The sequence below is a fragment of the Pelobates fuscus genome, chromosome 10 (assembly GCF_036172605.1).
Source record: "Pelobates fuscus isolate aPelFus1 chromosome 10, aPelFus1.pri, whole genome shotgun sequence".
Lineage (NCBI taxonomy): Eukaryota > Metazoa > Chordata > Amphibia > Anura > Pelobatidae > Pelobates > Pelobates fuscus.
The window spans coordinates 72735512-72745839 of NC_086326.1; the positions used below are offsets into that span (position 1 = coordinate 72735512).

A 10328-nucleotide genomic window follows, 5' to 3' on the forward strand; every position below is an offset into this window, starting at 1 on the left:
ATAAGCTATTGGCAGAGTTTTGCTATTTTTGCCTAAATGGTGTATTTGAATTTCTGTTTGCTATAATTCTGAGTAGAGTGACTAAACACGATTTAACCCTTTTAGTATTAACATAAACTAAGCTGCAGAAATCACTTGAATTTTTCATTATGAAGGTAACCATACCAGAATGGTAGAAACATTTTCAAGCTTCCAGTTACCATTATAGATATAATCAGGGATTAAAATTTCTCTACTAGCCAGACCTGAAAAGTTACTCGCCTCTGCAAGCCTGGAGGGTCCATGACTCAACTCACCAAGGGTGAATTTCTGCTTGCTAAAGGCTAGTGTTAATTCTGAGCCCTGAGATACCCGGCTGTAGAGTGTTTGATCCACACAGCAGTACTATTTAATTATTATTATTTATAATGATAATTAGTTTAATAATAACATTGCATGCTGCAAGGTGAGGGAGTTGCAGTGGTTACACGGATTATATATCCCCTCTCTGAAACTGCCACATGCTGTATTTTCTTAAAATAATCTATTGAATACTGCATATTTCCATACAATAGATTAGCCAAACCAAACTGACTGTTTTAAAAGGTTTAACATATAATGTGACGGCAGATAAGAACCGTTTGGCCCATCTAGTCTGCCCAATTTTCTAAATACTTTCATTAGTCCCTGGCCTTATCTTATAGTTAGGATAGCCTATCCCACGCATGCTTAAACTCCTTCACTGTGTTAACCTCTACCACTTCAGATGGAAGGCTATTCCATGCATCCACTACCCTCTCAGTAAAGTAATACTTCCTGATATTATTTTTAAATCTTTGTCCCTCTAATTTAAGACTGTCCTCTTGTTGTGGTAGTTTTTCTTCTTTTATATATAGTCGTCTCCTTTACTTTGTTGATTCCCTTTATGTATTTAAATGTTTCTATCACATTAACCTTCCTGGGGGGGACACGCCATGATTTATAATACAGAACAATATTAACTGCTTAACTAAGCAAATTAGTTACATATTAAAGAAAAATAAAATCAATGCAGTGATAAGCCATCATAGAGGAAAGACTATCTGTTGCACTCACTGCCAATGAATAACCAATGAGGGCGGAAGTAGCTGCAGCTCACAACAACAACAAGCACTCAGGGCGGAAGTCTCCGTTTGCCCTACGTCACTTCCTCCCCGAGAAGTTTCCCGCTCGAGCCACGACGCCTCGCGGCAGTGACGCCATCACGCAGAGCACGCCGGAGCGCGCAGGTTGTGTATGAAAAGGAGCAGTTACTGGCCACTCAGCCGTTCTTCACCGCTCGCTGCAGTTGATTCGCCACACACAGGTGAGCCGCCCTCCCCGCACTTCGCCTCTGAGGAGGATCACCGTCCTATGGCGCCATAGTGCCGGTGTGGGCACCAGCCGTTACTCCGAGCGGCCCAGCCAGGTCTGCCCGGGGGACGGTTTATTATTATTTTTATTCTTTTATTTGTTTTTTTTCTATTCCTCTCACCGTATCGGTCGGCCGGGCCGCGAGCCGGGGTATCGCCGATATCTAGTACCCACCGCCCAGCGATATGAATCCCTCGCTGCCGTGCGGCGTGTCAGGCTAGGCCGCAGCCGCCATTTTGTGTAATGTTACCCGGGCCCTCCGTGTGGGAGAGCCGGTACCCCGGGATGTGGGTGAGTAACCCGGGCGGCCTGGAGCCCTCGATGATGGTAGCGGCAGCTGAGAGGTTACCAAGCCTTCCGTTGGCGGCTGGGAAGGCTGGCTTGGGATTCACGGCCTACTCGGCCGTAAAGCAATCCCGCCTGCGCCATGTGTCTCCCATAGTGAGCGGGTTACCTCGCTGTGTGTGTCGCTCTCGGGAGACCATGTGTTGGGTGCCCTGTTACCGGGAGACAACGCTCACAGACCGCTCGTGTTGGGCGCCCAGTTACTGGGATTGCTGGATATCGTGTGTGAATGTGGCTGAATGACGGGCCCTTCAATGGGGCGGTATAGCTCCCGATTATAACACAAGTTTCCAGTCTGTGATGAGGTCGGGCAGGTTTGATTCCCGCTGATGTCGAATAAGCTTCTTCTTACTCATCAGGTTGTCAGAAAAGGGAAAATTTGACTGGCTATATTTCAAACAGATGGTCTGAACACTGAAACTTAGGATATGTTCAGTTTTCAGGAAGAAACACGTTGCTTTATCGTGTGCTAATTTCGAGAGAACGTCGCTTAATTTTCATTGTGTTTAACATGTGAACATTACAATTGAGTATGTTATGCTTTTTTGCATGTCATCCGAGGACTGTTCAAAGTTTGTCTAAACTCTTAACTATTGCACATGATGATCTTGAGTACATTGTGTTGGTTATCTCGGCGCTTTTTTATATATATTTTTTTCCTATGTTCGACCTATTAGAAGTTAATTTTGGATGCTGAGGAACATTAACCAACATAAGGCTTAAGATTCTTGTGTAGAGTATTGCCAATACGTTTAGTTGTTAATTTTTCCCTTTTTTTAAAACAATTACTCTTCTTGTCTATTAAAGGAATACATTTTATGAGCTGCAGATATAATTATCCACAGTACTTATATATGTGATACACTTGTAACTTCATTGAGTTTTCTTCACTGGCTTGGATCATGCTTTGAGGCTAGGTTGAGTCTGATAGTTCCCCCTGGTGCAACATGTTGCATATGCTTTTATTCTTGGAGGGTTTGTGTTCTGGAACTCTGCAGTATCATCTTGGCAAATGGTACAAAAACCAGACAGTGATTCCATATAAAGTGCATCTATCTACTTGCATTTAAAGTCCACCTTCATTCTCCTTACCCTCCCAAATATAGTGGTGCATTGTATCTACCAGGCTTTTGTCTATATAAGTGTTTAAAATGTAAGTGCCATAGCTAGTTTATAAATGTTTATCTGTCCTTTTGACTAATGAACCTTAATTGTTTTCAGGACTGTAGGAAATAATGTCAGACGAATACATTGTAAGAGTTCGTGGCCTGCCATGGTCTTGCACACGTGAAGAAGTGCTTGAGTTCTTTTCAGGTGAGACATTCATTCCAAGTTTCAACTTTGGTCATTGTATGTCACTGACTGCATTCTATCCAATATTTTATTTAACTCCTTAAGGACACATGTCATGATTCCCTTTTATTCCAGAAGTTTGGTCCTTAAGGGGTTAAAATATTTTGCCATGAAGTATAGTTTGAGATTTCTCTAGTTTTTGAGTGTTCAATATTTGTATGTTTTGTTTTTTGCGATGTATGTGTGTATTTATATATTTTTTTCTATCAAAATTACTTCCTTTTTTGGTTCTTATATTCAATTAAAACTTCAAATAGGCTCTGCACGTATCACAAATCCCACTTATATCTTGGTGTGAACAATATAGAATCTAGATGTTTTTTTATGTATGTGTGTATATGAAATGTAGACTTTAATTGCATTTATTTTTTGTTCAGACTGCGCCATACTTGATGGAATTAGTGGTATTCACTTCACCACATCCAAAGAAGGACGTCCAAGTGGGGAGGCTTTCATTCTTCTGGAAACAGACGACGATCTTAAAAAAGCTTTGGAGAAAGACCGTAAATATATGGGACACAGATACATTGAAGGTAATTTTAGGTGTCTCCAGGTGTTAATATGGCATTTGTGAAAAAAATGTTGGGATCTCGTTCTGTCTTAAATACTAATATATAAACCACCTTTTCTTCCAGTGTTCAAGTCAAATAACACAGAAATGGAATGGGTTTTGAAACACAATAGCACTGGAGATGTTGACACAGCCACTGATGGAACAGTGCGACTACGAGGGCTACCTTTTGGGTGCAGCAAAGAGGAGATTGTACAGTTTTTCTCAGGTATATTGAGTAACATAATTATTCTGCTTGTACCAGAAGCTTTTGTAGTGTACATGCCAGTGTCAGCTCCCATTTTTAGTCATTTTCTGTGTATTTTAAAAACCATAGGACTGGGACACAAAAGACACCAGTTTAGCAATAAGTTACGTGTAGTTAAAAGTTGCTGTGTAAATGTGGTAATTGCGGGGTGGTGGGAAATCTAGCTTTTAAATATGGATCTGCTGCTAGGTGATGGGAAATTTAAAGCTGTCAGTATTGTTGGGATTGTTTCAGACTTTAACACTGTTCCCCTGATGGGGTTATTTGTCCTTGGGTTAAAGGGTTGAGAATCGTGCCAAATGGGATAACATTGACGGTCGACTACCAGGGGAGAAGCACAGGGGAGGCCTTCGTGCAGTTTGCTTCAAAGGAGATAGCAGAAAATGCTCTGGGGAAACACAAGGAGAGAATAGGGCACAGGTGGGGATGGACAGACTGGGATGGTGAATCTGTCTTTTATTTTTGGGTTCCATTTTGGTGGGAGGGGTGGTGTGATGATTAAACTATATTCCAGTCAATGTTAAGCAATAAAATGTATTACTTTTTTGTTTTCTTTACTTCTTGTTTTCTTTAAATTTTGTTTTTTTCTTATCAAAATTGATCAGTATTTGTAAATTTTATTTTGATTAACATGACAGTGTTTGGTTTTATTTTGTGTGTAATTGCAATGAAATTCTGATATTCCTTTTCTATAAACTTTTGCGTAGATATATTGAGATATTTAAGAGTAGTCGAACTGAGATCCGAACATCTTATGATCCTCCGAGGAGAATGCTAGGTCAGCGTCCTGGCCCGTATGACCGACCAATGGCAGGTGGTCGTGGAGCTTATTCTGGCACTGGTGCTGGGCGTGGGAATATTTATGACCGAATGCGTGGCGGAGGTGGTGGATATGGAGGTGGTAAGTTGCCTTTTATTCTGCATTTGATCGTGTCAAATATAATAATTTGCTTCCTTAAAGGGGGACAGTATAGTCATAAACACTAATCTTACTTCATAAAGCTGTATTTGTGTATGGATGCTGCCTCTGAAGTCTCACTGCTCAATTATGTTTAGGAGTTAAAAAAGGTTTCTTTTTATGCAGCCCTAGTCTCATCTCTGGCTGTGACTAACTCAGGCTGCATGAAAACAAAATAGTTTCATTTTCAATCGCTTGTATCTTTAAAAGTTTTTTAATATCCAGCTCTGTAAATTGAACTTTAATTACATCATGGAGCCTCCGACCTGGTCTAGTAAGCTATGAATAGAACAGGGGATAAGAATCAAACATTTTACGTAGTTTGCAATGGAGTAAGTTTAAACTTTAGCTGACTCTTCATGGGAAGTGTATACGGATACTGTTCACATGCAAATAGGTGTGACTAGGACTGCATAAACACAAAAAACACTGACCCCTAAATGGCAGTTAATTAAGCAGTGAGGCTGCAGATATGATTTATATACTAAAAAGCTAAGGTGGTTTTGATGTCCATTTAAAGTATTGTCTATTTGGCACTGGCCAAGTTCTGTATGTAGAATGAAACTGAAGGCTCACTCTTTTAGTCCAGTGGAGAGCTGCCCTCATGCCTATATGGAGCTACTGCAAAATCAAAGCTATTGAGATCTTTGACTTCTGATGGATATATATATTTTTTCCCTTCTCCTTACTCTTTAGGTTATGGTGGTTTTGATGAATTCAGTGGTTATAACAACTATGGCTATGGAACAGATGGTTTTGATGACAGACTTAGAGAGGGGAGAAGTAAGGCTTTACTTTTTATTTTATTAAAAGGCATTAAACAAAACCTTAAGCTCCACAGGAGAATAATCAATTTTTGCCTCCCTATCCAGGCATCGCACAGGCTTACAGTGGTGGTGATGGAGCCACAGGATTTCACAGTGGGCACTTTGTTCACATGAGAGGACTACCGTTCCGTGCTACAGAAAGTGACATTGCTGGTGTAAGTATTAGTGGTTAGGTTGTACTTTATGGGCTCCTAATTACTATAATAGTGTAAATATGTAGCCTTATTTCCCCATGTTGTGCATGTAGCTATGTGTAACAAAACAAACATCTTATAATTCAGTTTATAGTAATGTCCTCTAGTCTTAAAATGTTTCGTTTTTTTTTTTTATGCAGTTCTTTTCTCCTCTGGCACCAATCAGAGTTCACATAGACATTGGTGCAGATGGAAGAGCAACAGGAGAAGCAGATGTAGAATTTGCTACACATGAGGATGCAGTAGCAGCAATGTCTAAAGACAAAAATAACATGCGTAAGTACCTCCATTTAAAATTAAAAATTATGGCTTTTCTGTGAAATCGTAGACAAAGCTGGGTAATGAGAATCTTTATATTTATATATAATTTTTTTTCCTTTGTATAGAACATCGATACATTGAGTTGTTCCTGAATTCAACAGCTGGTGGTGGCACAGGATTAGGTTGTTATGGCAGAGAAGCACTAGGTATGCAATTTAATGATGTTCATGTGTTGCTTCTCAGTCTCATTACTAGATTGTCCTTTCAGACCTGCAACCATACTGTGTAAAAATACTTGCATGTTGTTTTGTTGATGTTCTGTAAACTTTATTCTTTCAACAGATGGCACTGGTTATGGTGCTATGAGCAGAATGGGTATGACTGGCAACTACAGTGGATGTTATCCAAATCCTGATGGCTTAGGTGGCTATGGTTAGTATAAATATGCTGATTTGTGTTTTTTCATATTCTCTGGCTGTATATTGGGCAGAAGTAATTTCAGGGTGGGGGTATGCTAACTGGTTAAGTACATTCAGACTCAGATTTTAAAATCTGCAACTATAAATTTCCTTTTTTTCCCCTTTATATTCCCATTTTCACCAGGAAGGGGCAGTACTGGAAACAGTGGCGGCTACTATGGCCAGCATGAGAGCATGGGCGCAGCTGGATGGCGTGGAATGTATTAGTAAATGATTTCGTTATCTAAAGGAAGTTGTGGAAGAAAACAGTTGTTTTTTTATTTTTAATTACATTTTGTGTTTAAACTTTGTATGGACTTGAGGAATATGTTCTTAAAATTTTAGTGGACGGAGTACAGTGGACATTGTTAACTGTAGAATTTCATTTGTTCAAATGCAAAAGTTGACTTTGAATAAATTTTTTTATAATCTGAAGTGTCTGTGCTTACAAACTGTGTAAACAGAATTAAATGCCTTTTTAATGTTGGATACAGGGAACACTCTGCATATCAACACGTCCAAAATCTGTGGTGCTGTAAACTATTTGTACCGTATATATGTACAAAAGAGGCGAGGGAGTAATCCAAACAGGATTTTAAAAAATAATCCTTTAATCTAGTGTGTAATAGGTAAAGTATATTTGGTTTAAAACTAAAATCCAGGTGAGGACAATAGAATTAGTCGTCTCAGTTCCCTATTTAATTTTTTTGCACTTGAGTATCTCTTGACAAATTCCATAAAATGTACCCCAATAGCAAAATGTTAATATATTATCAGACATACATCCAAAACACACATTTACACACTACTCTAGGATAACTATTCTCTTTGGGTTTGACCCAGTGAGCCACTGGCTGATAGTAATAGAAAACCTATAGCATGGTTTCCCAAACTATGGGTCGCCAGCTGATTTCTGGTGGATTACGCGGACACACGCTTGGGACTCGAGACAGTCGGGCCCTCAGTCCATGACCGAGGGCCCAGTGGCTAGCAATATGTGCTGCTGGGTTTAAGGGTTCATATGAAACTGATATAAAGCACTGTGCACCTTCCGTTTAGCCGATCACAGAGCATTGCCATGGCAGCGCTCTGAAACTGCACGTGCCAGAGCTTGCCACACGGTTTGCATGGTCTGCAGACAGGATAGCGAGAGCCACCAGGGAGGAAGGAGAACAGACAATAGATCACCAGGGGCTGCAAAGAAAGGTATTTATTGAATGGCTTTCACCCTCTCCACACAATCACTCTTGGCTCCTGTTTGTGTATCTGTGTGTCTGCGTGTGTACTGCTTTGTCAGTCTGGGTATTTGTGTCTGTGTGGAAGTGGTATACACTTCACACACGTGCGCATACCAGCATTCACAGATATACTCCAGGCTTACATTCACACACACTCTTTTTCCCTTCAGATTAGAGTCAGTGCTTTACAAATGGGATTAATAATCTTTGGGGGGAAAAACAGGCAGGCAATCCCCCAAACTTTTCAAGAACCTCCCCCAATTAACCTTTGGCACTATAAATTGCCTCTTATCTAAGACAGCCCCAGTTCTTTCCCAGGAGTATGGTGAGAGGGCTGAGGCTCGGGAGGCTCTGCTTTTATTTTTTTCGGAGAGCTTCCAGGGATAAGCACCCCGGACGTCTGCGTCTCCCCTGTCTGTATTACTTCCGTCTATACCGTGCCGGGCAGACGATGGTGCACATGTGTGCGCTAGCTGGGAGGTCCTGGCGGTGGAACAAACGTACAGGTTGCGATGCTTTCCACTGTGGAATTGTGGCACGCGTGACACATGCGCACTAAGATTTTCAACATTTTTGTTTTCTGTTTCAAAATTTTGGTTTCCAGGACTTAGTTGCTGCTGGGTAAACAGCCTCTAAAAGAAAATACCATAAGACCTAATACGGTTAACCAACTTTATTTAGATAAGTCACAGAAAGCTTGTCTTAATTCTTTAACGGGATTGGGTATGTAGAGTGTGTAGGCTGAGGATTTCCAGCGTCTCATTGCCTTGATAATGTGAGTGGGTACGTGATTAGCAGATGCTGCCCCAATTCGGAAAGAATGACCTGAGAAATGATTTGGGGTTTAGGCCGAGCCTAGTCAACAGTGGACGTACATAAAGCATAAATTTTGTTGTCAGAATGTTACCATGCAGCTCGGGCAAAGGTTGTAGAGGTTGTTTGTGGAGTGAAAGAAAATAAGCGTCAAAAACTTGTACGGGGCACCATTTATTAGGAGTAGGATGCAAGGGGATTTCAATAGTATGACCTACGGTGCTGGTTTTTGATTGTTTTAAAAAGAGTAAGTAATGGTTGTTTTTTGCAAGTCCATAATTCTTAGGTAGTCGGAGGTTGTAATGGTCCTAGTCGTGAATTCCTTGAGTTGGAGGAACCCATAAAAAGCTAAATATATAGCTGTCCTTATTACGGTATTAGTTATGGGTTCGAAAGGAGAAGAATCTAAAATTGACTAGTGAATGGAATATGTTGTCTATGGGTAGTCTTTGTGAGGGGACATGTGCGTCCAATTTTAATGCCTTTATAGTGTTAAATGATAATCTAAGGTTGATGTGGCAAAAAGAAGTGAAACCCAATATTGATTCTAACGTGAACATGTCGTGGATGTGGAATTCAGTGATGAATTTCTTGAATACGTGAAAAGCCCTGTCGCATGTGTTCCTAGTGTTTACTGAAAGTGCGAGGTGAGAAATGTGACGTGCGTGATCTAACAAAGCCTTTAATCCATTATGTCCTGGAAAAGTGGGGCAGGAGTTGCCAGTCTGGAAGCGGAGGGTAGTGTCATGAAGAAATCCTGAAAATGAAATCGAGACAAGTGATCAGCACCGGTGTTGGTGCACCCCGGAACGTGAATACATGTGATAAAGAATTGACAGGTGGCCGCTACCCATGTGAGTCAGTCGTCTTAGGAGTCTCATAATTACCAGGGGCGCTGACCGGCCTTTATTGACAATATGGCATGTAGCCATATTATCAGAGTAGCACCTAACCATGTGACCGGACCAATGTGGTCCCCAGGCAATGGCCGCCGCCACGATTGGGTACAGCTCAAATAAAGCTGAGGTCTCTATGAATTTGGGCAGTGATTTAACTTTGGTCGGCCATGGTCCCCAAAGCCATTGATCTCCCCAGATGGCTGCAAAACCTGTTTGCTGCGGCATCTGTCCACAGTGTAGGTGAAGTGTCAGTGGCGTGGTATAAACATGGCTCGCCCGTTCCAAGAGGCGAGGAAAAAAAAAATCCGTAAATCAGAGGTTGCGTGGTTGTCTAACGTGATACGTGAAGTGTCTGAGGTGAATTGTGGAAATAGGGATAGTAGATGTGAAATGAAAGATCTACCTTGTGGAATGATCCGCATTGCAAAGTTGAGCGATCCCAGCAGTGATTGCAGTTCTTTCTGGGTGCAACACCCTTGCAGTAGGTAGTGTTCTATGCTTGCCAGGGTACGCTCAATTTTGTCCTGAGGGAGGCTAGCCTGCATGTGTACAGTGTCTAGTTATATCCCCCAAAATTGCATGTTGGTGTCGGGACCCAACATCTTGTGCGGGGAGCCTGGGATTGTGAGGGAATCAAACAAAGCCAACGTGTTTCAAACTACTTGGGGGGAGTGTGTTATTCTTAATCGTGAGGAAATCATCCAGATAGTGAATAACTGAAGGACATTTACACACACATTAAGTAATAACGAACACAAAGCCTCTGCAAATGTGTCAAAAATACGTGGGCTAC

At 41.2% G+C, this 10328-nt stretch overlaps 1 protein-coding gene across 2 annotated transcripts; it reads left to right on the plus strand.

Annotated features, from left to right (window-relative positions):
• Positions 1-1213: 1213 nt before the first annotated feature.
• On the plus strand, positions 1214-7020 carry HNRNPH3 (heterogeneous nuclear ribonucleoprotein H3). Of its 2 annotated transcripts, none has more exons than XM_063433592.1 (12): positions 1214-1324; positions 2938-3030; positions 3447-3602; positions 3705-3848; positions 4169-4307; positions 4595-4788; positions 5542-5628; positions 5718-5827; positions 6007-6142; positions 6253-6333; positions 6470-6559; positions 6714-7020. In XM_063433592.1, exons 2-12 carry the CDS (start codon positions 2952-2954, stop codon positions 6818-6820), a joined length of 1323 nt encoding a protein of 440 aa, XP_063289662.1. In that variant the 5' UTR covers positions 1214-1324; positions 2938-2951; the 3' UTR covers positions 6821-7020. The 2 variants fall into 2 exon arrangements, with proteins under 2 accessions (XP_063289662.1, XP_063289663.1); XM_063433593.1 differs by having other exon boundaries at positions 1215-1324; positions 6731-7020.
• The last annotated feature ends 3308 nt before the right edge of the window (positions 7021-10328 follow it).

What these genes read in the sequence shown, in the direction of transcription:
- HNRNPH3 (XM_063433592.1), top strand. Translation starts at nt 2,952, where the DNA reads ATGTCAGACGAATACATTGTAAGAGTTCGTGGCCTGCCATGGTCTTGC. An exon ending in AGGTGGTGGATATGGAGGTG is followed by an intron (nt 4,789 to 5,541) that starts GTAAGTTGCCTT and finishes CTTACTCTTTAG; the next exon opens with GTTATGGTGGTTTTGATGAA. An exon ending in TTATGGCAGAGAAGCACTAG is followed by an intron (nt 6,334 to 6,469) that starts GTATGCAATTTA and finishes TTCTTTCAACAG; the next exon opens with ATGGCACTGGTTATGGTGCT.